Source organism: Armigeres subalbatus, unplaced genomic scaffold (genome assembly GCF_024139115.2).
Source record: "Armigeres subalbatus isolate Guangzhou_Male unplaced genomic scaffold, GZ_Asu_2 Contig937, whole genome shotgun sequence".
NCBI classification, from domain to species: Eukaryota; Metazoa; Arthropoda; class Insecta; order Diptera; family Culicidae; genus Armigeres; species Armigeres subalbatus.
Window position 1 is genome coordinate 1262517 of NW_026943741.1, and position 27251 is coordinate 1289767.

The 27251-nt window shown below is 43.4% G+C and overlaps 1 protein-coding gene across 2 annotated transcripts in view; it reads right to left on the reverse strand.

Annotated features, from left to right (window-relative positions):
• LOC134204840 (prion-like-(Q/N-rich) domain-bearing protein 25) overlaps window positions 1-25862 on the reverse strand; it is a 106650-nt gene extending 80788 nt beyond the window's left edge. Inside the window, exon 1 of one of the 2 annotated variants that reach the window (XM_062679641.1) lies at window positions 25717-25862. Coding sequence is in view for 1 of the 2 variants with exons in the window: in XM_062679639.1 (XP_062535623.1) it covers window positions 17895-17952 (58 nt within the window). In the remaining variant the exon portion in view is untranslated. Of the gene's footprint in view, window positions 1-17894; window positions 18418-25716 lie in introns of those variants that run through there. The other variant, XM_062679639.1, reaches the window with a different exon arrangement.
• Window positions 25863-27251: the final 1389 nt, after the last annotated feature.

Sequence of the window (27251 nt, forward strand, 5' to 3'; positions counted from 1 at the left end):
CCTCATCGATGGACTGGACACGGTGTTAGTCGGACTCGCCTTTAGCCGCTGACCAAAATGCCTCATCTATCTATCAGCTCTACGAAATGCGGAAAGGACATATCGTGAGAACCAGCAAATGTTGGCATGTACTCATACATTAGGGGTGAAGCAGAGGGTAAATCAAATGATTAATATTTTGATGCGTTTCGATCTGCTCTATAGGACTCTGGCTGATGTCTACTAATGTTGCTGAATATTCTAAAACATTATTCACAGCACAGCTAAAACTGCTTGAAAATTGATAAATAAGAATCTTCTCATTTGGATCTTTAACTATCTCAGGATGCGTTTAATATCTAACTATACCGAGAGCAAAAATATTTAGACCAGTTATCTTTTTGAAAGGTTGAATGGCCCACGTTTTTACTAGCAAAAAGATTAACGAAGATGAGTGGTTGTTCCACTCTCCTTCTTAGGTTCTCATGCTTATCCTACTTCAATTTTGAAGAGATTGCAAACGATATTATTCTTTTGGTACTTTGAGTTGATCGATTTGATAGCACTTAGTTGCATACAGCAGGTTGTATTGAGTTAAACGAAATATGTAATTGACTTAAATTGCTATAATAAATAGAGTATAGAGTTTTGCATTTAATTACATGTATATGCGGAAAATCATGATTTTTTTTAGTTTAGTTTAGACTCTTGAACTGTCAACAGCATAATAACGTTTGATGGTTTTTAATTGTGCTTATAGACTTTATTATTTCTACTACTTATGTATATCTAACTGTCAAACTATAAATAATCTAAATTAGACCAGGAATAGAAAACATCCATCTCCAACATGGTTTTGCTCCTGTCATAAGACGAGTTTGAACAATCCCATTGAATTCCACCACTTAATTGTATCCTGACAGATACGTATTTCGACCTCAACAGTAAGGCCGTCTTCAGTGTCTTGTACTTGACTCGACTTGAAGAAAATGATCGCAGCTTACACTATTTATACTATGCGTAGGTATAATAATTTATCTAGGTACTTATCTTACTACGGTGCTTATTTCTACTCGCTTGATGCGCTTAATGCTTAGGTATAAACTTGAAGAGCCAGGAGCTACCATTTCCTTGATCTTTATTCAACAACCGCGTTTGTACCTGTCGGTAGATTTCCAAGCTCTCAGCAACATCAAGTTTCCACGGAGAAGAGACATTTCTTAAAATTTTAATGTTTGATGTCGTAATTGAATGATTTTCCTGATATACATGTTCAGCTACCTTAGACCTAAACTCATAATTTAATCCCTTATCAGTTTCCCTCTTAGCCTTACTTACTTCTGCAATATGTTCTTTGAACCTTACATCTAACGATCTTTTTGTTTGACCTACATATACTTTATCACACTGTGAACAATTAATTTGATAAACCCCGGCCTTATTTAACATTTCTACTCTATCCTTTGTGGAGCCCAACAGTGTCTTCAGTTGATTGCTTCTGCTGGAGAATACTAAATCGATGCCGAATTTCCTCAGTCGATGGCGTAGCTGGTGGGTGATGTGTCGATCATAGGGGACCGATACCCTCTTCAGCGGTTCATCGATCGGTGTTAGTGTTGTCAGTTCGCTTTTCCGTAGGTTCCTCTGCTTCTTGTTGATGATTGCTTGTATTGTTCTTTCCTTGTATCCATTGATCCTCGCTGTTTCCAAGATGTGTTGTAGCTCCTTCGTTTTTCCTTCTTCGCTCAGGGGAATCGTCTGCATCCTGTGGATCATGTGATGAAAAGCTGCCATTTTGTGCTGATACGAATGATTTGATGTGTATGGGATGACTCTCATGGTGTTGGTGGGCTTCCTGTAGATTTCGAAGTCTAATGTTGCATTTGTTCCCTTGATAACCAGTAGATCCAAGAAAGGTAATTTACCTTCCTTTTCCTCCTCGTGGGTGAATTTGATGTCTTTATGCACGTTGTTTATCGCTTCCAAAATCCTGGGTAGATCTTTCCGGTTGATGATGCTGAAAATGTCGTCCACGTATCTCCACCACTTCTCAGGTAGTACTCCTTGTTCCTCTAGGTTGTCCTCCAAATTCGCCATGAATAATTCGCACAACAACGGTGATAGCGGATTTCCATAGGTGCACCCTTCGTTTGTTTGTAGAAGCTTCCACGGAATGTAAAGTAGTTCTCATTCATGCATAATCTTGCAAGCTTGAGATACATCTTTACCTTTCCTCGCCATGTTGTATCCGTCCGTTGTCCTAGTAGCCAATCCTCCAAAAGGTTCAGAGCATCCTTCACTGGAACGCTTGGGAACAATGCCGCTACGTCGAATGATACCATGATGTCCTCTTCTCCGATGTTTCCTGATTCCAATATCCTCTTGGTGAACTCCTGGGTGTTTACAACTGATCTGCTGGGGAACGGCTTCGGCATACTCTGGAACTCCTTGACTAACCACTTGGCCAAGTTTTGTGTAGGGGATCCCACTGATGAAACTATTTCTCGCATCTCTGTACCTGGCTTATGTATCTTTGGTAGTCCTTTGATCCTTGGTAAAACAGGGTTCGTCATTTTAACGCGGGCTTCTCCGATGATCGTCTTGCATTCCTTTATCGTTTTATCCGTAAGTCGGATTAGTCCGGGTAGTGGGTCCACTCTCAAATGCCTGTATGGTCCTCCGTTGATTTTTGTCGTCATCTGTTCATCGTAGTCCTCTTTGTCCATTATCACCACTGCGTTTCCTTTGTCCGCCTTCATGTAGTAAACTGGTTTCTCCTTTAACTCCTTTAAAATCCTCCTCTCGTCTTTGTTCGATGTCCCATGATGTCCTGCTTTGATGGCGTCTGCTACGATGTTTCTCATGCTATTCTGGTCCCGTTGATCAACATTTCGTGAAATCGCTGTCTCAGTATCCACGATTATCTGCTCTAGATCCGCTTTCTGGGTTGTCGCATACCCTAACCCCTTGTTGAGGTGTGCTAATTGTTCCTCCGTAAACTGCTGTGTCGAACGGTTAACAACGAATCCCTCGATCATTTGTACTGTGGGGTTAGTCGTTCTACCTTCCGTCGCTGATTTCCCTCGTAGAATGGTCAATTTCTTCTTGTGCAGTCTCCTCTTCCTGTCCGCTTCACACTCTTCGGCCCGCTGTACCTTCTTTAGGAATATGTCGAAAGAATCTTGGTTCTCCTTTGCCAGCTTGAGGTGCAGGTTGTAGCACTCTAAGTTCAACCTCTCTAGCTTGGCATAGTGTCCCTTGATTGACAACTTCAACAAATCCGATTCCGCCCTCTTACTGATAGATTTTGGGATGTGAGCTCCCATCTTAATCCTATGGCTGACAGGAGTCAGCCTCTCTTAACACTTTGGCACTTCTTAAGGAAGGCCACGTCCTTAAGAATACCTGCGATCCTCCTCTTCAAATCTATAAAAGTACTACGCTCGTTCCGCTTGGATGCCATTTTGATAAGAAAATTATTTTGAGCTTTTTAGTGGAATGTTTTCACCTGTCATAAGACGAGTTTGAACAATCCCATTGAATTCCACCACTTAATTGTATCCTGACAGATACGTATTTCGACCTCAACAGTAAGGCCGTCTTCAGTGTCTTGTACTTGACTCGACTTGAAGAAAATGATCGCAGCTTAAAGATCTACCCAGGATTTTGGAAGCGATAAACAACGTGCATAAAGACATCAAATTCACCCACGAGGAGGAAAAGGAAGGTAAATTACCTTTCTTGGATCTACTGGTTATCAAGGGAACAAATGCAACATTAGACTTCGAAATCTACAGGAAGCCCACCAACACCATGAGAGTCATCCCATACACATCAAATCATTCGTATCAGCACAAAATGGCAGCTTTTCATCACATGATCCACAGGATGCAGACGATTCCCCTGAGCGAAGAAGGAAAAACGAAGGAGCTACAACACATCTTGGAAACAGCGAGGATCAATGGATACAAGGAAAGAACAATACAAGCAATCATCAACAAGAAGCAGAGGAACCTACGGAAAAGCGAACTGACAACACTAACACCGATCGATGAACCGCTGAAGAGGGTATCGGTCCCTATGATCGACACATCACCCACCAGCTACGCCATCGACTGAGGAAATTCGGCATCGATTTAGTATTCTCCAGCAGAAGCAATCAACTGAAGACACTGTTGGGCTCCACAAAGGATAGAGTAGAAATGTTAAATAAGGCCGGGGTTTATCAAATTAATTGTTCACAGTGTGATAAAGTATATGTAGGTCAAACAAAAAGATCGTTAGATGTAAGGTTCAAAGAACATATTGCAGAAGTAAGTAAGGCTAAGAGGGAAACTGATAAGGGATTAAATTATGAGTTTAGGTCTAAGGTAGCTGAACATGTATATCAGGAAAATCATTCAATTACGACATCAAACATTAAAATTTTAAGAAATGTCTCTTCTCCGTGGAAACTTGATGTTGCTGAGAGCTTGGAAATCTACCGACAGGTACAAACGCGGTTGTTGAATAAAGATCAAGGAAATGGTAGCTCCTGGCTCTTCAAGTTTATACCTAAGCATTAAGCGCATCAAGCGAGTAGAAATAAGCACCGTAGTAAGATAAGTACCTAGATAAATTATTATACCTACGCATAGTATAAATAGTGTAAGCTGCGATCATTTTCTTCAAGTCGAGTCAAGTACAAGACACTGAAGACGGCCTTACTGTTGAGGTCGAAATACGTATCTGTCAGGATACAATTAAGTGGTGGAATTCAATGGGATTGTTCAAACTCGTCTTATGACAGGTGAAAACATTCCACTAAAAAGCTCAAAATAATTTTCTTATCAAAATGGCATCCAAGCGGAACGAGCGTAGTACTTTTATAGATTTGAAGAGGAGGATCGCAGGTATTCTTAAGGACGTGGCCTTCCTTAAGAAGTGCCAAAAGGAGAGGCTGACTCCTGTCAGCCATAGGATTAAGATGGGAGCTCACATCCCAAAATCTATCAGTAAGAGGGCGGAATCGGATTTGTTGAAGTTGTCAATCAAGGGACACTATGCCAAGCTAGAGAGGTTGAACTTAGAGTGCTACAACCTGCACCTCAAGCTGGCAAAGGAGAACCAAGATTCTTTCGACATATTCCTAAAGAAGGTACAGCGGGCCGAAGAGTGTGAAGCGGACAGGAAGAGGAGACTGCACAAGAAGAAATTGACCATTCTACGAGGGAAATCAGCGACGGAAGGTAGAACGACTAACCCCACAGTACAAATGATCGAGGGATTCGTTGTTAACCGTTCGACACAGCAGTTTACGGAGGAACAATTAGCACACCTCAACAAGGGGTTAGGGTATGCGACAACCCAGAAAGCGGATCTAGAGCAGATAATCGTGGATACTGAGACAGCGATTTCACGAAATGTTGATCAACGGGACCAGAATAGCATGAGAAACATCGTAGCAGACGCCATCAAAGCAGGACATCATGGGACATCGAACAAAGACGAGAGGAGGATTTTAAAGGAGTTAAAGGAGAAACCAGTTTACTACATGAAGGCGGACAAAGGAAACGCAGTGGTGATAATGGACAAAGAGGACTACGATGAACAGATGACGACAAAAATCAACGGAGGACCATACAGGCATTTGAGAGTGGACCCACTACCCGGACTAATCCGACTTACGGATAAAACGATAAAGGAATGCAAGACGATCATCGGAGAAGCCCGCGTTAAAATGACGAACCCTGTTTTACCAAGGATCAAAGGACTACCAAAGATACATAAGCCAGGTACAGAGATGCGAGAAATAGTTTCATCAGAGGGATTCCCTACACAAAACTTGGCCAAGTGGTTAGTCAAGGAGTTCCAGAGTATGCCGAAGCCGTTCCCCAGCAGATCAGTTGTAAACACCCAGGAGTTCACCAAGAGGATATTGGAATCAGGAAACATCGGAGAAGAGGACATCATGGTATCATTCGACGTAGCGGCATTGTTCCCAAGCGTTCCAGTGAAGGATGCTCTGAACCTTTTGGAGGATTGGCTACTAGGACAACGGACGGATACAACATGGCGAGGAAAGGTAAAGATGTATCTCAAGCTTGCAAGATTATGCATGAATGAGAACTACTTTACATTCCGTGGAAGCTTCTACAAACAAACGAAGGGTGCACCTATGGAAAATCCGCTATCACCGTTGTTGTGCGAATTATTCATGGCGAATTTGGAGGACAACCTAGAGGAACAAGGAGTACTACCCGAGAAGTGGTGGAGATACGTGGACGACATTTTCAGCATCATCAACCGGAAAGATCTACCCAGGATTTTGGAAGCGATAAACAACGTGCATAAAGACATCAAATTCACCCACGAGGAGGAAAAGGAAGGTAAATTACCTTTCTTGGATCTACTGGTTATCAAGGAACAAATGCAACATTAGACTTCGAAATCTACAGGAAGCCCACCAACACCATGAGAGTCATCCCATACACATCAAATCATTCGTATCAGCACAAAATGGCAGCTTTTCATCACATGATCCACAGGATGCAGACGATTCCCCTGAGCGAAGAAGGAAAACGAAGGAGCTACAACACATCTTGGAAACAGCGAGGATCAATGGATACAAGGAAAGAACAATACAAGCAATCATCAACAAGAAGCAGAGGAACCTACGGAAAAGCGAACTGACAACACTAACACCGATCGATGAACCGCTGAAGAGGGTATCGGTCCCCTATGATCGACACATCACCCACCAGCTACGCCATCGACTGAGGAAATTCGGCATCGATTTAGTATTCTCCAGCAGAAGCAATCAACTGAAGACACTGTTGGGCTCCACAAAGGATAGAGTAGAAATGTTAAATAAGGCCGGGGTTTATCAAATTAATTGTTCACAGTGTGATAAAGTATATGTAGGTCAAACAAAAAGATCGTTAGATGTAAGGTTCAAAGAACATATTGCAGAAGTAAGTAAGGCTAAGAGGGAAACTGATAAGGGATTAAATTATGAGTTTAGGTCTAAGGTAGCTGAACATGTATATCAGGAAAATCATTCAATTACGACATCAAACATTAAAATTTTAAGAAATGTCTCTTCTCCGTGGAAACTTGATGTTGCTGAGAGCTTGGAAATCTACCGACAGGTACAAACGCGGTTGTTGAATAAAGATCAAGGAAATGGTAGCTCCTGGCTCTTCAAGTTTATACCTAAGCATTAAGCGCATCAAGCGAGTAGAAATAAGCACCGTAGTAAGATAAGTACCTAGATAAATTATTATACCTACGCATAGTATAAATAGTGTAAGCTGCGATCATTTTCTTCAAGTTGAGTCAAGTACAAGACACTGAAGACGGCCTTACTGTTGAGGTCGAAATACGTATCTGTCAGGATACAATTAAGTGGTGGAATTCAATGGGATTGTTCAAACTCGTCTTATGACAGGTGAAAACATTCCACTAAAAAGCTCAAAATAATTTTCTTATCAAAATGGTTTTGCTGTTCAGTAGCGTATTTCTAACAGCTGTGCTGCAGAAAACGTCTCCACCCTAATGTACAAATGTGTACGCTAAGACGATTTCGTAGAACTGAAATTTTCACCCCGTGCCCCCATCAACCAACGGAAAAACAGCGCACTGATCAATTATTTAAATTTTCTTCCGGTGTGCTGTGCGCTTTCTCTAGCTCACTCGGTGTATTTTTACTTCCCGATTCCAACCAGACGCTGCCGTGCCATAAAAACCAACCCAACTGCCCTACATCTATCGCTTTCCTCGTTGCTTCGTGACACTTTTTGCCGTTCTCTATGTAAATACCGATTGTTGGTATTGGGAAGAATAGTCAAAAATGAACGTATAAAGCTTCCTGTAACTGTAAAACGAATTGAAGGAGCCGAATTAAAATGTTGGGGAAAAGGTTCGCTTATGGGCACCTTTTCGTTTTCAATACATGCATACAAATTACTCTGGAATAGTAATGTTCCCCAAATCCAAAATTTCATTACAAATGTACACTGATTTGTCTCTTTTATGCGGATTGCGGGATTTACGCGGTTTTTAATGTAAGTTATTGTCGAGTTTCTTCGCGCGGATTTTTAAATGGTCAGAGGATACACTTCCTTATCGTAATCGAGAGTTTCTGGTAAATGCAATTGACCGTAAAACAAACCGTGTACTACTTTACTAGCCTAAAACCATGAGCTCGTGGTTCATTCTTCGCCGCCATGCACCGTTCTCTTGCACACCACCTAAAATGGACCTAAGCGCAGGTCTTACGAATACTCCAAGTGCTTGCAAATCCTCCTCGAGCATGGCCCTAGTCTCGTGTCCTTAGGGTCTGTCTCAATTGGATAATTAAACTGAAATTAAACTTAAAAGTGACATTTCAATAATTATCAAATAACCCTGCTCGCAGAGCAAGATTACTTTTGACAGATATCGAATCATTTTCCATCGATGTCCTATTGGAATTGCTGGGTAGCACCAGCCATTCTTATAACGGGGTGATTTTTTAATTTTCGAACTGTCACTTTTAAGTTTAATTCTCCAAATGAGACAGACCCTTAGTGGTCCACTGGTCTTATCAGCGTTCTGCACATAATACATTCGGACCGGGCGTAAATTCGCAGCATCTTCTGGAGCCCAGTGGTAGGGATGAAACAGTACTACCAAGGCACAACGGGGGAAAAGGTCCGTAACGCGAATAAATTCAATATGGTTCGGAATGGCGGATTGTGCTGAAATTATGACACAAATCGTAGAATTTTCTGAGGAATCGTGCAAATGTGGTTAAGCTGCACGATCTTGTTCTACCCCAATGCCCCTTATTTGTTAAGTAAATCTTCTAGTTCGGAGTTACAAATAATTAACAAAACACATTTTACCTTAAATTTTGTCAAAAATCGTATTATGTGTGCTCTGTCTACTGCACGATATTGGGAATCGAGATCTTGCCGATTTTCACCTACGTTTTCATATTCCTCAAATTGCTTACTAATAACCTCACATTACGAGCCTAGATCTATAATTTTCCAAGGAATCGAGTGGAATATTGTCCACCGCACGAATTGCTCGTTTCCCCCCATGTTATTTTATTTTCTAACTATTACCCAAAAAGCCACGGTCTTCCTGAGAGCATATCAAATAAGGGGCATTAGGGTAAAACCAAATCTTGCAGCTTCATGCAGTGAACTTAAACACCTTTGCACGATTTCCCAGAATGTTCTACGATTTGTGTCAAAATTTTAGCGCAATCCGCCCGTGCCGAACCGAGATATTGAATTTATTCGCGTTATGGACAAATCGGTATCGGTACTTTTACTTCAAAGTAGTATCGTATGAAAGTATCGATACCACCAAATATCGAAATGGAAGTATCGATACGTACTTGTAGAATATGAGTTCTGATATATTAGGATAACAAATACGTTTGTCAGATACAAATACACTGTCTGTTGGTTCTTAATCGATACTATGACTGGATTACTTTGAGAGTATAATCTGTTGAACATTTATTTACACAAAATACATTTTAATTGCAATCAACGGGCTTGGTGGTCACATGGCTACCACTTCTGCGTATGAGGGCAAGAGATCGTAGGTTCAATCCCAGGCCCGTTCCAATCTTCATACATCTTTTCATACATTTTTCAGCAATCCACAATGTTATTATTCATTTATTCAGACTACGGCTGAAGTGGCCTGTGCGGTATATAATAGTCTTCTCCATTCGGCTCGGTCCATGGCTACACGTCGCCAACCACGCAGTCTACGGAAGGTCCGCAAGTCATCTTCCACCTGATCGATCCACCTTTGCCCGCTTCGCACCTCGCCTTCTTGTGCCCGTCGGATCGTTGTCGAGAACCATTTTCACCGGGTTACTGTCCGATATTCTGGCTACGTGCCCGGCCCACCGCAGTCCGATTTTCGCGGTGTGAACGATGGATGGTTCTCCCAACAGCTGATGCAACTCGTGGTTCATTCGCCTCCTCCACGTACCGTCCGCCATCTGCACCCCACCATAGATAGTACGCAGCACTTTCCTTTCGAAAACTCCGAGTGCGCGTTGGTCCTCCACGAGCATCGTCCAGGTCTCGTGTCCGTAGAGGACTACCGGTCTAATGAGCGTTTTGTAGATTGTCAGTTTGGTACGGCGGCGAACTCTATTCGATCGGAGCGTCTTGCGGAGTCCAAAGTACCTACGATTTCCAGCCACTATGCGTCTCCGAATTTCTCTGCTGGTATCATTTTCGGCAGTCACCAGTGAGCCCAAGTACACAAATTCTTCTACCACCTCGATTTCGTCACCACCGATGCGGATTCGCGGTGGGTGGCTCACATTGTCTTCTCTTGAACCTCTTCCTATCATGTACTTCGTCTTCGACGTGTTGATGACTAGTCCGATCCGCTTAGCTTCCCTCTTCAGTCTGATGTAGGCTTCCTCCATCTTCTCAAAGTTACGTGCCATAATATCTATGTCGTCGGCGAAGCCAAATAGCTGGACGGAATTATTGAAAATTGTACCACTCGTGTTAATCCCTGCTCTTTGTATTACCCCTTCCAAAGCGATGTTGAATAGCAGACACGAAAGACCATCACCTTGCCGTAACCCTCTGCGGGTTTCGAAGGGACTCGAGAATGCCCTGAAACTCGAACTACGCACATCACCCGATCCATCGTCGCTTTGATCAATCGTGTCAGTTTATCCGGAAAACCGTTTTCGTGCATTAGCTGCCATAGCTGGTCCCGATCGATTGTATCATATGCGGCTTTGAAGTCGATGAATAGATGATGTGTAGGCACGTTGTATTCGCGGCATTTCTGCAGTACTTGGCGAATGGCGAACACCTGGTCCGTAGTGGAGCGTTCGCCCATAAAACCCGCCTGGTACTGCCCCACGAACTCCCTTGCAGTTGGTGCTAGTCGACGGCATAAAATTTGGGAGAGTACCTTGTAGGCGGCGTTCAGCAATGTGATTGCGCGGTAGTTGCTACAATCCAGCTTATCGCCCTTTTTGTAGATGGGACACACGACACTCTCCATCCACTCCTGCGGCAAAACTTCCTCCTCCCAAATCTTGGTAATGACCCAGTGGAGCGCTCTAGCCAGTGCCTTACCACCGTGTTTAAATAGCTCTCCTGGTAGTTGGTCAACCCCAGGGGCTTTGTTGTTCTTCAGCCGGCCAATCTCCTCCTGGATTTCCTGGAGATTCGGAGCCGGTAAGATTATGTCCTGCGCGCGTTCTCCCAGGTCCATCACCATACCGCCATCTTCGTCTGCCACATCGCCATTCAGGTGCTCTTCGTAGTGCTGCCGCCACCTTTGGATCACCTCACGCTCGTTTGTAAGATGGGTTCCCTTTTATGTCCTTACACATATCGGGCTGTGGCACGTGGCCCTTACGTGGACGGTTCTCATAGAACTTTCGTGCGTTATTAGCGCGGTACAGTTCCTTGGTCTCTTCACGGTCTCGATCTTCCTGCTGGCGCTTTTTCCTCCGGAAAATCGAGTTTTGTCTGTTCCGCGCCCGTTTTTATCGTGCCTCGTTCGCCCTCGTGCGGTGTTGCAGCAATCTTGCCCATGCTGCATTCTTCTCCTCAATTAACTGCTCACATTCGCCGTCATACCAGTCGTTTCTCTGATCCGGAGCCACCGTGCCAAGTGCAGCGGTTGCGGTGCTTCCAATGGCGGATCGAATATCTCTCCAGCCATCTTCAAGAGATGCTGCGCCTAGCTGCTCTTTCGTTGGGAGTGCCACTTCCAGCTGCTGCGCGTATTCTTGGGCCAGTCTACCGTCTTGTAGCCGCCCAATGTTTAGCCGCGGCGGACGGCTCCGACGCGTGTTGATCACCGTCGAGAGTTTTGAGTGCAGGCATACTGCAACGAGGTAGTGATCGGATTCAATATTCGCACTGCGGCAAGTGCCTACGTTCGTGATGTCGGAGAAGAATTTACCGTCGATTAGAACATGGTCGATTTGGTTTTCTGTTACTTGATTAGGAGATTTCCATGTGGCCTTGTGGATATTTTTGCGGGGGAAGAAAGTGCTTCGGACTACCATTCCGCGGGAGGCTGCGAAGTTTATGCATCGTTGGCCGTTGTCATTCGATACGGTGTGCAGACTATCCGGTCCGATGACCGGTCTATACATTTCCTCCCTTCCTACCTGTGCGTTCATGTCACCGATGACGATTTTGACGTCCCGCAGTGGGCATCCATCGTATGCCTGCTCCAGCTGTGCGTAGAACGCTTCTTTCTCGTTGTCGGGTCTCCCTTCGTGTGGGCAGTGCACGTTGATGATGCTATAGTTGAAGAAACGGCCTTTAATCCTCAGCTTGCACATCCTTGCGTTGATTGGCTGCCACTCAATCATGCGTTGGCGCATCTTACCCAGCACTATGAAGCCAGTTCCCAGCTCGTTGGTGGTGCCACAGGTGGTGCATTCCTTCACATTGCTGGTGCGTATTTATTTTTTCAATAATTGATGCCGATACACCTTTCAATTTTCTGAAGCAAGTGCAATTTGGATTTTCAATATTTGCACAATATTTTTGGAATTTATTGGCACTTGGTTTATCCATTTTGAATATTAAACGTGATAAAACTTCAAAACTGATATATTCTCATTGACAACAGTTTTTTCATAGCAAGACTTTTTAAACTATATACTTTACATACAAGTACTAATGGGTAGTCACCAGCAAAGAATAAACAAGACTTTTTCAAATTATCCACCGTACGACATCTTCAGGTAATTCAACGGTTATTTAATTCAATAAAACAAACACTGAGAATAACAATGACTGGGTACAATTAAAAATATTTAAAAATAATGAATATATTTTTGTGAACCCAATTGATTTTTGGTTATTTCGATACAAAATTCAAAGCAAATATAAACCCTTTTCAAATGTTAGTCCACATTAGTGTAAGATTATGCTAAATTGCTTCCTAAACACATTTTTATACGTCCAAAATGTGTCGTTGGTTGATGTTAGGCTGCTGAACCTATAATTGGCGCTGTAGGTGTAGAAATCAGTTTCTTAATTTTTGGATATTTTTCCAAAAAACTTCGGGAAATTTCACGACAGTCCGCCATACAACACTTGTTTGTAGGTCTTGTCATTTTAGAGTTACATCGATTTAAAAAAAATCAATGAAAAAACATTAGGCCCTCATCAAATGTTACTTTTGACAATTTTTGAATAACTGAGTATGTAGAGTGGCTTAGAAATACCATATCTTTATGCCCTCCAAGTTTCATTCGATTCTGAGATGGTGCTGCCAGCCCCATAGAAGGGTTTTTGTTTGAGGGCATGTCAAAAATGCTACTTTTTGGTACCTTGTGTTTTTCATATAAGTGAAATATTGGCTCTTTTTATATTTTTTACAGAAACTAGAGTTTTTCCTGAGTTGATTGAGATATGAATTTCTATGGTCTACGACCGTTGCAGAGAAATCCGTGAAACCGGTTCTGAGCAAACTAAAACTGGTTAAAATTTATTCTTATTTTTTCAAATATATCAATATGGGTTTCAAACTTCATCGTTTTCAAATATGGTTGGTACAGGGGTCTAAAATGCACTCATGGAGCAAATATTCCAACTAAATTGTTACCACAACATTTTATAAAAAAGGACAAAATCACCGGTCGCACAGATTGAACACTTAACATCTATCATTGGACATGTGGAAGAAGACTAAACCAGCCCAATTCTATTTTTTTTTTTGAAGAAAACAACAAAATACAACAAGCCTGCACAGGTCGGATCGTTTCACTAGAGAACACGTCGAAAACCGATTATGCAGAAGTCACTAATATTACCAGATTTTAGCATTAGCATTAGCATTGTTACGGTGTTATTCGTAGATTTGACACTAGTGATACTCATGTTTTACTTTTAAGATCCTTATCTAGAATGCTATCAGAAATCAAGAAGGGGAGTGGTTCTTGATTCCAGTCTCAAATAAAAATAACAAAAGCATGAGGATTACTACTCCTGGCCACGCCCATCTTCACCGTAACTAGGGAGAGGAAGGAAGTGTTGATGTAGTACTTACTTAACGAGAGGTCACTGACTTAGCGACACCCTCATAAGTACCACGGTCTTGGATAATGAGGAAGGTAATCATTGGGTCAGGAATTGCCTGTAGCTGGCAATGTAACCGTGGTAGATCTTACCCCGTAACACACCACGTAAAGGTGTCTACCCAGCATTACGGGTCGACTAATATTACCAGATTTTGTTCAAAAACATTCTACAAATATTTTTTTTTTAGATTAAATAATCAAAAACAGATTAAGAATAACAGCTCCATTATCTAAAATATTCAATTATTTAAAGGATTTTTTTCCAACCTGTAAAAACGTTTTTTATTCCGAGCTGCTCTTAGATATATAAGAAGTGTCTTTTCGGCTATTTGTGGCCATAATACCTCTTCTTTTGACGATTTATTGTTTGGGTTTATTCTCTCTCCCCCATGTGAAATTGTTTGTTTATATTTTTGATTTCTTATCCCACCCCCCATAAGCGTTTACGTAATGAGTTTACGGCCTCAAAGCAGTCAAACTAAACAAATATTTTTTTTTTACTTTTTTATAAGCATCATAGTTCTTATGACTGTCCAGAACAATCATTTTGCCCTACCATCACAATAGATAGCGATATATTTACAGGCGGCATGAATATTGTCACACCATACGAACGACTCGCGAAGGATACATTCATTGCTATGAATGGCATGTATCTACAAAACTTAAATTGTCAAACAAAAATCGTGCAACATTCCCGAGGCTGGCTTGTCTCTTAAAACGAATTTTTCTTGGGTATTCAGAAGAATTTACTTTGAACATTCAGAATTTATTTGCATTGGAAGCTTAGGAAATTCAATTCCCAAAAAATTACCTTGAAAATTAGAACATTTTTTTTAAAGAAAATTATTATGAGCTTTTTAGCGGAATGTCTTCACTTGTCATAAGACGAGTTTGTACTATCCCATTTAATTCCACCACTTGAATGCATTTTGACAGATACGTATTTCGACCTCAACAGTAAGGTCGTCCAATTACGTCACATGTAAGTTTCATATTTTTTGGAGTGCACTTCTTGTTGCAACAGACATTTTGAAGTAATGGAGACGCATGGCCATTGGTCATTCCATGCATACATATTATGAATAAAACATGAAACGGCATGGCATGATGAACATTTATTTTTTTTTATCTATTACCAAAAAATGTTAAAATATTCATTAAAAATATAAAAAGAACGATCTTGTAAGATTGAAACATCTATTTCGATCGCTTCATTAAACAACGTGAGCATTGTTTTGTCAAGCAATCTTCAAAGTGGTTGTTTTAACTCTGATTCACTGCTTTGTTCAGATAAAAAAATCCAAATTATTAAAGCTCTTATAGTGGAATGTCTTCAGCTGTCTAAGACGAGTTTATTACTTTCCGTTTAGTTCCACCACGTTTTATTATCTTTTCAGATACGTATTTCGACCTCAACTGTGCGGCCGTCTTCAGTGTCTCGTACATGAAACGAACGAGACACTGATGACAGCCTCACAGTTGAGGTCGAAATACGTATCTGGAAAGATAACAAAACGAGGTGAATAAAAACTGCTGGTTGGATGACCCCATTGCCTGATCTTTTAAAAAGGGCACATACTAGAGTTTGCTGAATACAAACGGATCACCCTTCTGAATTCGGCGTACATCATTCTTCCGCATATTCTGTTTAACAGACTGAAACCGCTTGAGTAGTTTTTCGTGAGGACCGATCATCAACATGATGAATTCCGGAAGTACAACTATCAGACTAACCATCTGATCATTGATGTCAAAGCAGTGCAGGATTCAGTGAACAGAAATGAGCGGTGGCAGATAATGTCTCAACATGGTTTTTAGGCCAAACCGAATAGACTGATACGTGCAATGCTTAAAGGCTCGAAATCAAGTATTCGGATTAGTTTAGCTTGGCGTAGTTTGAATGACCGTACGCATCACAGTTGCTAGTCGTGATTGGCCAAGAAACAACAAATTTGCACAGCTCACCAAATGAATAGTCTTCCTGGGATTCGAAAACCATTCTCATTGTACATGATTTGGAGTTTCAATAATTTAAGACCAATAACGATGCCGGCCACTTCCTCATAGTCAATTTAGGATTAAGGGAGGAAAATTAATCCAACACCCATTGCTACAAGAGACCGAGGATTCTTCTGCATCTCCGTGAGTGCCACGGGAAAAGGATATTTGGTTAAATGATAATCTATAGGAAGTCGCCTTGGTAAGCGACTATTTATTTATTTATTCCGAACGCACACGCTCGTTCATGAGCGAACCCCTGCTGTTCGTAAGGGGTCGTACACTTATTACGTAAGCAATTTTTCTAGGTTTTTCGACCCTCCCCCCACGCTAGGATGTTAACGATCATTCAGTAATTTGCGTTCGATCATTTAGTAGTTTGTCAATAACACATTCCAGAAGCTGAATTTCAAAATATGTTGTATGGTGGACTTCTAGTGCGAAGGTTTTTCTACAACTTTGCCTAATGGTTCATTATTAGAATTCAACTAATAACGGAGTTAGAGCGCTAGCTGCAGTAACTTAAACTAAATGATTGGATTTTGTTATCATTTAGTTTAAGTTACTGAAACTATAGCTATAACTCCGTTGCTAGTGGAATTTAAACAACGAACCATTAGGCAGAGTTGAAGAAAAACCTTCGCACTAGAAGTCCACCATACAACATAATTTAAAATTCAGCTTCTGGAATGTGTTATTGACAAAGTACTAAATGATCGAACGCAAATTACTATATGATCGTTAACATCCTTGCGCCCCATGTAAGATTTTTTTCATACAAATAATTTTTTATTCATATGGAGCGTAATATATTGACCGACCCCCCCTCCCCCCATAAGTGCTTACGTAATATGTGTACGGCCCTAACTTGAAAAACGCGCGCTGATTAACGTTATTACCAACCTATGCAGAACACAATATTTCTGGAGATCACGCGATCGTTCTACTCTACACTCAAGGGCATGATTAAAAGATCTGTCATGCAGAGGAATGGCACTATCATCACACGGTAGCATATGCTCATGGACTTTGTGGATGCCACCGGTCTTATCGAAAACGATCGCAAGGGAGTAGAGGAGGCTTCTCCACTGCATTGGAAATCAAGGGAATAGATGGTTTCGTGACGTGTCCATAAAAAACATCAAATTAATCATCCGCGACCACCTTTGATTAGATGCGCATGTTCTTTACTTCATAATTTTCGCTTGCCGTACTAGCGAATTGTTGTGTATACCTACGGAAGACAAATCCAAATCACTTTCTTTAGTTAGCTGTTACTAAACATTGAATCTCTGCTATTGTTATCCGAGAACGACGTGCTTGATTTATTTACAAAAATTGCATACACCCTTACGATCGTTTCGACGAAAAGATCTTCGCACCGAAAAAAGATAAAACTGCAACTTTGCTGCTAACAGCTGCTTTGGCGCCTTGATCCCGAACTTCAACGAATTAATTTGGCTTCAGCATCTCTGCAACTCATTTGCATCTCGTCAACGGCTGAACAAATATTTTAACAACTTACCATCTAGTTTTTGAGTTTTCCATACAGTCAGATGAAATAGATAGTAAATAATAATCACAAATGAAACACACTAGTCTCATTGTCGTTTAAGCAAAATTTTGCATAACGATTAAATATTGCAAAATTTGATTGAAACATGTTCTAATTTCCTCCAAATATTTGTTGCAACATGAAACATATAACAATTATTTTTTTATAAACAACTGAGATTCAATTATAATAGTTGATGGTAGAATCTGGAAAACTATTTGAAATTTATTGTTCATTTAGGTCGTATACTTAACTGCTAAAACTGTGAACTATTATTAGTCTAACCTTTTGATTTATTAACACTGGTATCGATGGATCCTTGTGGTTCTAATTTAATCAACATTAACACTGGCACCTCTCCGCGCACCACTAGTGGGGAGGGGCGCAATTTACGCCGCACCTCTCTCGGACAGTTGTATATCCTCTAACGGATGCAACACACCAGCTTTTCGAATCACATCACAACACAATCATCATATTTTCCAGGCGAATCGTAACGATTCAAACTGTAAACTAATCAACCAGTTGTTGTAGTTCCGTCAACCGTGGGTATTATCCAATAATAGTTGACAACCGGGCACGACGAGGTCGACGATGAAGGCGAAGGCAATGATTACTCACTAACAAACACACACCTACACCCCACATGCGAACACAAACAGAAACCATTCGTTCCCGCCAAGTCACCGTCAGTAACAGACATGCGACACGATGGCGGATAAGCGGGAAAAACAATCCGATCCTTTGTAAAGTAACCGACGGACCGACCGGGCAGACCGCGACCATCCGCAGAAGACACACGCCAACCAGCGACCGACTACGACTCTTTACCGAGCGATAGAAAGCACACCATAAATATGATTACCAGCCAACACCAGGTAGCGCAACTACTGGTTGGTAAGGGGGCGGGGATGGTGCACTTGTAAACGAGGTAGCAAACAACAGAACTGCGCTGGACAGGCTGCTCACGGAAAGTGATGGGAAGATAGCGTGGAAAAACTACCATGCCGCTCCATTATTTCCCGGGAAAAGCGCAATTCAATTGACAGAACACAGAACAATATTTAATGAGATCCACAAGAAGAGCGAACATTGCCGAGTAAATGAACCGCCATAATGTGTAATGTGTGTGGAATATTTAATGTTTGTATTCATAGCAAACAATCCTGGCTCCGTTCGATGGTTCACTAGTTCAACGGGGGGAAACAATGCCGATTAGAGTCGCGCCATCTGTGTGTTATGTGTCTGGAGCCGGAAAATTGATCGGCGATCCTTAAGACTGTTCTTTTTCACCATGATATTCTGTTGATACTTTATGTTCTTAAAATTAAAATGATGAATTAAGTCATCTAAACCAATTAAACCACTATATTGATGGCATTTTCATGCAATAAAAAAGCATGCTCATGTCTTTGCTCCTCTTATACACCACGTGAAGGTGAGCAATGCGTTGCAGCGGTATGATCCTAGAGCTATTTTTCCGACCACAGAATAAATACCTTTTCTCATTCCAGAAAGGAGAACACAAGGTAGAATGGATTTACAATAACTACTTCATCGAAATTTGATATGAATTTTTCTTCTACTAGACTATTCGCAAGCTTATAGCTTATTTAAACAATATAAAGTTAGGCATATTAGACGTGAGGCAAAATTCAAAGTCCTCATTCATTTGTTCATGCATTTCGTCAGATTTCCCTAAAGTCCCTTAAATCTCCGAAAATATATTTCCCCGGAATTGATATTTATCCAAATATCACATTGCTCCGAAATGACCACGGGAGGAGAGTGGGTTTGACGGTTGAACCACGCGTTTTTATTTTATTTTAATGTTTGTTTAAAAAGAAATTCTCGACAAATAATATTTACAGTAACAAGTGTTGTTGTTTCGCTCTCATCACGTGCGGACGTTTGGCAACTAGCTTGCTTTCGGACTGTGGTAAATATTGGCACTGTTGTAAGTACCTACCACACAGCATTGTTCCTCGTGTTGCTAATTCGTGTTCGTTCGAACGGTCACCTTTACTGTGAGCGGTGGAAACGTTAGAAATGATCGTCAACACTGTCCAATTTCGTTTCCCGCCTATTGCTCCGAAGTTCCTCCAGGAATTCCTCCGAAAGTTCCTCCAGGAATTCCTCCGAAAGTTCCTCCAGGAATTCCTCCGGAAGTTCCTCCAGGAATTCCTCCGGAAGTTCCTCCAGGAATTCCTCCGGAAGTTCCTCCAGGAATTCCTCCGGAAGTTCCTCCAGAAATTCCTCCGGAAGTTCCTCCAGAAATTCCTCCGGAAGTTCCTTCAGAAATTCCTCCGGAAGTTCCTCCAGAAATTCCTCCGGAAGTTCCTCCAGAAATTCCTCCGGAAGTTCCTCCAGGAATTCCTCCGGAAGTTCCTCCAGGAATTCCTCCGGAAGTTTCTCCAGGAATTCCTCCGGAAGTTCCTCCAGGAATTCCTCCGGAAGTTCCTCCAGGAATTCCTCCGGAAGTTCCTCCAGGAATTCCTCCGGAAGTTCCTCCAGGAATTCCTCCGGAAGATCCTCCAGGAATTCCTCCGGAAGTTCCTCCAGGAATTCCTCCGGAAGTTCCTCCAGGAATTCCTCCGGAAGTTCCTCCAGGAATTCCTCCGGAAGTTCCTCCAGGAATTCCTCCGGAAGTTCCTCCAGGAATTCCTCCGGAAGTTCCTCCGGGAATTGCTCCGGAAGTTCCTCCAGGAATTTCTCCGGAAGTTCCTCCAGGAATTCCTCCGGAAGTTCCTCCAGGAATTCCTCCGGAAGTTCCTCCAGGAATTCCTCCGGAAGTTCCTCCAGGAATTCCTCCGGAAGTTCCTCCAGGAATTCCTCCGGAAGTTCCTCCAGGAATTCCTCCGGAAGTTCCTCTAGGAATTCCTCCGGAAGTTCCTCCAGGAATTCCTCCGGAAGTTCCTCCAGGAATTCCTCCGGAAGTTCCTCCAGGAATTCCTCCGGAAGTTCCTCCAGGAATTCCTCCGGAAGTTCCTCCAGGAATTCCTCCGGAAGTTCCTCCAGGAATTCCTCCGGAAGTTCCTCCAGGAATTCCTCCGGAAGTTCCTCCAGGAATTCCTCCGGAAGTTCCTCCAGGAATTCCTCCGGAAGTTCCTCCAGGAATTCCTCCGGAAGTTCCTCCAGGAATTCCTCCGGAAGTTCCTCCAGGAATTCCTCCGGAAGTTCCTCCAGGAATTCCTCCGGAAGTTCCTCCAGGAATTCCTCCGGAAGTTCCTCCAGGAATTCCTCCGGAAGTTCCTCCAGGAATTCCTCGGAAGTTCCTCCAGGAATTCCTCCGGAAGTTCCTCCAGGAATTCCTCCGGAAGTTCCTCCAGGAATTCCTCCGGAAGTTCCTCCAGGAATTCTACGGAAGTTCCTCCAGGAATTCCTCCGGAAGTTCCTCCAGGAATTCCTCCGGAAGTTCCTCCAGGAATTCCTCCGGAAGTTCCTCCAGGAATTCCTCCGGAAGTTCCTCCAGGAATTCCTCCGGAAGTTCCTCCAGGAATTCCTCCGGAAGTTCCTCCAGGAATTCCTCCGGAAGTTCCTCCAGGAATTCCTCCGGAAGTTCTACCAAGAATTCCTCCGGAAGTTCCTCCAAGAATTCCTCCGGAAGTTCCTCCAGGAATTCCAGAAAAGTTCCTCCAGGAATTCTTCTGGAAGTTTCTCCAGGAATTCCTCCGGAAGTTCCTCCGGGAATTCCTCCGGAAGTTCCTCCGGGAATTCCTCCGGAAGTTCCTCCGGGAATTCCTCCGGAAGTTCCTCCGGAAGTTCCTCCGGGAATTCCTCCGGAAGTTCCTCCGGGAATTCCTCCGGGAATTCCTCCGGAAGTTCCTCCGGGAATTCCTCCGGAAGTTCCTCCGGAAGTTCCTCCGGGAATTCCTCCGGAAGTTCCTCCGGGAATTCCTCCGGAAGTTCCTCCGGGAATTCCTCCGGAAGTTCCTCCGGGAATTCCTCCGGAAGTTCCTCCGGGAATTCCTCCGGAAGTTCCTCCGGGTATTCCTCCGGAAGTTCCTCCGGGAATTCCTCCGGAAGTTCCTCCGGGAATTCCTCCGGAAGTTCCTCCGGGAATTCCTCCGGAAGTTCCTCCGGGAATTCCTCCGGAAGTTCCTCCAGGGAATTCCTCCGGAAGTTCCTCCAGGGAATTCCTCCGGAAGTTCCTCCAGGGAATTCCTCCGGAAGTTCCTCCAGGGAATTCCTCCGGAAGTTCCTCCGGAATTCCTCCGGAAGTTCCTCCGGAATTCCTCCGGAAGTTCCTCCGGGAATTCCTCCGGAAGTTCCTCCGGGAATTCCTCCGGAAGTTCCTCCGGGAATTCCTCCGGAAGTTCCTCCGGGAATTCCTCCGGAAGTTCCTCCGGAACTTCCTCCGGAAGTTCCTCCGGAAATTCCTCCGGAAGTTCCTCCGGGAATTCCTCCGGAAGTTCCTCCGGGAATTCCTCCGGAAGTTCCTCCGGGAATTCCTCCGGAAGTTCCTCCGGGAATTCCTCCGGAAGTTCCTCCGGGAATTCCTCCGGAAGTTCCTCCGGGAATTCCTCCGGAAGTTCCTCTGGGAATTCCTCCGGAAGTTCCTCCGGGAATTCCTCCGGAAGTTCCTCCGGGAATTCCTCCGGAAGTTCCTCCGGGAATTCCTCCGGAAGTTCCTCCGGGAATTCCTCCGGAAGTTCCTCCGGGAATTCCTCCGGAAGTTCCTCCGGAAGTTCCTCCGGAAGTTCCTCCGGGAATTCCTCCGGAAGTTCCTCCGGGAATTCCTCCGGAAGTTCCTCCGGAATTCTTCGGAAGTTCCTCCGGAATTCCTCCGGAAGTTCCTCCGGGAATTCCTCCGGAAGTTCCTCCAGGAATTCCTCCGGAAGTTCCTCCGGAAGTTCCTCCGAATTCCTCCGGAAGTTCCTCCAGGAATTCCTCCGGAAGTTCCTCCGGGAATTCCTCCGAAGTTCCTCAGGAATTCCTCCGGAAGTTCCATTAGGAATTCCTCCGGAAGTTCCTCCGGGAATTCCTCCGGAAGTTCCTCCGGGAATTCCTCCGGAAGTTCCTCCGGGAATTCCTCCGGAAGTTCCTCCGGGAATTCCTCCGGAAGTTCCCCGGGAATTCCTCCGGAAGTTCCCCGGGAATTCCTCCGGAAGTTCCCCGGGAATTCCTCCGGAAGTTCCTCCAGGAATTCCTCCGGAAGTTCCTCCAGGAATTCCTCCGGAAGTTCCTCCAGGAATTCCTCCGGAAGTTCCTCCGGGAATTCCTCCGGAAGTTCCCCCGGAATTCCTCCGGAAGTTCCTCCGAATTCCTCCGGAAGTTCCTCCGGGAATTCCTCCGGAAGTTCCTCCGGGAATTCCTCCGGAAGTTCCTCCGGAATTCCTCCGGAAGTTCCTCCAGGAATTCGTTCGGAAGTTCCTCCAGCAATTCTTTCGGGAGTTCCTCCAGGAATTCCTCCGGAAGTTCCTCCGGGAATTCTTCCGGAAGTTCCTTCAGGAAATTCTCCGGAAGTTCCTTCGGGAATTCCTCCGGAAGTTCCTTCGGGAATTCCTTCGGAAGTTCCTTCAGAAAATCCTCCGGAAGCTTCTTCAGGAAATCCTCCGGAAGTTCCTTCGGGAATTCCTCCGGAAGTTCCTCCGGGAATTCCTCCGGAAGTTCCTCCGCGAATTCTTCCGGGGATTCTTCCGGAAGTTCCTCCGGGAATTCCTCCGGAAGTTCCTCCGGGAATTCCTCCGGAAGCTCCTCCAGGAATTCCTCCGGGAATTCCTCTGGAAGTTCCTCCGGGAATTCCTCCGAGAATTCCTCCGGAAGTTCCTCCGGGAATTCCTCCGGAAGTTCCTTCGGGAATTCCTCCGGAAGTTCCTTCGGGAATTCCTCCGGAAGTTCCTCCGGGAATTCCTCCGGAAGTTTCTCCGGGAATTCCTCCGGAAGTTCCTCCAGGAATTCCTCCGGAAGTTCCTCCGGAATTCCTCCGGAAGTTCCTCCGGAATTCCTCCGGAAGTTCCTCCGAATTCCTCCGAAGTTCCTCCGGGAATTCCTCCGGAAGTTCCTCCGGAATTCCTCCGGAAGTTCCTCCGGAATTCCTCCGGAAGTTCCTCCGGGAATTCCTCCGGAAGTTCCTCCAGGAATTCCTCCGGAAGTTCCTCCGGGAATTCTTCCGGAAGTTCCTCCGGGAATTCCTCCGGAAGTTCCTCCGGGAATTCCTCCGGAAGTTCCTCCGGAAATTCCTCCGGAAGTTTCTCCGGGAATTTCTCCGGAAGTTCCTCCGGAAGTTCCTCCGGGAATTCCTCTGGAAGTTCCTTCGGGAATTCCTCCGGAAGTTCCTCTGGGTATTCCTCCGAGAATTCCTCCGAAAGTTCCTCCGGGAATTCCTCCGGAAGTTCCTCCGAGGATTCCTCCGAAAGTTCCTCTGGGAATTCCTCCGGAAGTTCCTCCGGGAATTCCTCCGGAAGTTCCTCCGAGAATTCCTCCGGAAGTTCCTCCGGGAATTCCTCCGGAAGTTCTTCCGGGTATTCCTCCGGAAGTTCCTCCGGGAATTCCTCGGAAGTTCCTCCGGGAATTCCTCCGGATGTTCCTCCGAATTCCTCCAGGAATTCCTCCGGAAGTTCCTCCAGGAATTCCTCCGGAAGTTCCTCCAGGAATTCCTCCGGAAGTTCCTCCAGGAATTCCTCCGGAAGTTCCTCCAAGAATTCCTTCGGAAGTTCCTCCGAAAGTTCCTCCGAAAGTTCCTCCAGGAATTCCTCCGGAAGTTAATCCAGGAATTCCTCCGGAAGTTCCTCCAGAAATTCCTCCGGAAGTTCCTTCAGGAATTCCTCCGGAAGTTCCTCCAGGAATTCGTCCAGAAGTTCCTCCAGGAATTCCCCCGGAAGTGCTTCCAGAATATTCCTCCGGAAATTAGGATTCCGAAGCTAGGATCTCTCTTAAGACACATTTTAGGGTGTAAACCAAGAAAAAGTGGTAGTTCCCCTACTACCAACCACTTCCATTGATGTTTTCACTTTGCTGTCCTTGCTGAAGCTGTGATTCATACCGGTTATACACGCCGGTTACACACTACTTGACAGTTTCAACAACCTTTGTACTTCGATTATTGCGGACAAGTTGGCCGTTTCAAATAAACATATATAAAAAATGGATGATCGCATTCAGCTAGAACATCTCTGTTCAGTCCATTTTTGTTCATTTTACAAAAAGCCTTTGAATCGTTCAGAAAGCTCAAATTACTGCATCTTATCTCACAAACACTACACATATCTGTGATAAGCTGGAAATTATTGAGTTTGTGGGGAGAATTGACAAACGATTTACAAATCAATGCAAATGTTCAGGGTTCAGATTTCTCACTCACTTACGCAACAACAGATCTCTCCACCATGCATTTTATCCGGATAAATTACAGTACGATATACTCCGGCACAAGCGTTGGTGCGAAAAATTGGAACATGGAAAATCACACTCCGCTTAATGGATTAATCACGGGTTTTCATTCATATGAGTGAGAATTGGAAGCCTGTAAATGTTACAAATATACGATCATGGGCAGTGTTAATGATGTACAAGAGATGAAGAAACGTCTAGTTTAATTGCAGTCTACTAACGAAATTGTGTGACTTATGTGAATTGTAGGAGATTACGATTGGTTAATGTCAATGATAAAAGAAAGCTGGAATAAAACACTTTCTACATTTCAACCAAAAACATATTTATTAGTACATATGTTTGCAGCTAGCTCTGCGGATTAAGACGTAGGGTAGGCAATTCGAAGAAGGTAAGTTCGATTTTCGGTTCGGTCAAGGATGTTTTCAGGTGGGCGGGGAAGGCGACATTTTCGACATCAGAATACATTCATTGTACTTGTCCCATAAAACACATATTCATGCAGTGTCAGTCGTAGAATATCTTTCAGTTAAAAACTATGAAAATGCTAATAGAAAATTAATTTGAAAAGGACAAGCTTCAAGACACTATTCCCATTGTCAATGGGCCATTAAAACCTAGCCTTTAATAGGTAACAAACATTGTCCATGGAGATTCAAATTACAGTTTCAAACAATTATCCATTTTTATGTTTACGACAGTAACAACAATGTTTCAGCACAAATCTGGGCTTCAACGTTTGCAACAGAAAAGGAGTTTAAACGATTATTCTTACCTGAAGGACGTTTCCGAGAAAAGCGGTAACCTTTTCTTCTGGCTGTATTGATTATATTGAGCAAAAGAAGCGTTTTTCTTCTGTCATTAAAAATACACTAGCACCATTCGTACTACATTCAAAATCATATTGTCGTTAGTTCGTAAGTTTTCAGAACATAAAATCACAACTCGAGCGCGAGAATCCTTTCACAACTTATCCTGGTAATGATACGCCATTATCGTTCTATCATTTGCTATCAGTTAGTAACATCGCAATCCACGCGACACGAATCGATCCGCGGTCACAAAACTATTACCGCCACCGAAAATGGTGACATTGATTTAATCAACTGCTTCTTTCTCATCCCCACGTGCACACACACCCTTCCGGCCAAACACTACCGACTGGAGCCGAAACACACAGTTTCACTTTGTCGTTAAAACTAAAAGCGAACCAAAAAGTGGCCTAGCAGAAGTCCTGATGCCAGTTTTCGATGATTATATGTATCTACACCATCATGATTACACCTAGTGGGGCATGTAGCTATAGCGGGAACTAACTCTCGCGTTGTCGATAGCCGAACCGAAGACGAGAACAAGATCGAGGACGACGATGAAGTTGACAGAGGAAATCCAAATGCACACGTCCTTCTCGTACCTGTCAGTAGGGGTTTCCAAATTCTGTCGTAAAATCTCTTATCAAGTCTCTGAGTCTCGAGTCTCCTATCAAAGATGCTAAGAGTACGTCTCTCATATTTATGCTGCCCATCGTACTTATCTACACATGTGACTTTATTGTCTATTTTAGGCCTTTAGTCGACCCTTATTAGTGTCGACGACAGCAATTTTGTTCATCAAGTAGAAAATATTTATGGAAAATACAAATTTAAGGACAGTTTTTCAGCTACTCCAGTTATTTGTGTTACTGTTAGATTGATTGCAACAATCATACGTCCTCACTTCATTTATATGTATTGCATTAATCGACATATTACCATAATACATAATGCGTCAATGAAACGAACACGAAAAGTACTGATTGCAAACGTCTGTACTCCTACGACACGATTCCAAAAACACTACAACGGAGAACGACACATTAATATCGAAGCCTTTCCGAGAATCAGGAGCAAAAGTGCATCAGCAAATATGTACAGTGTACTACATGTATATGATACGTGTAAAAAATAAAGTTGTTAGCCATTGTTAAAGCCATCAAAAATGTAAGTAAAAATATTTTATTCAATAAATCTTTCTTATTCAATGCAATTTAAATTTTCCCATATTTGCTGAATGATGCGTGCATTGTATACAGGACCCGCGGTACGATTATTGGTCGTCTATTGCAATAGTCACAGTTTCAGGTATCAGAGATGAATATTAATCTGCGATACTAACCAACACTGAAACGCATGGCTGCCATCGTGAATCCTATTTTGACCATTGTGTTGACCAACGAATTTCACGACCATATTAAATAAAATAATTATGTGTAACCTAATCAATAAAAATTACTTATGTTCTTGTTCTCTAAGAGTGGCCTGAAGTAGCCGG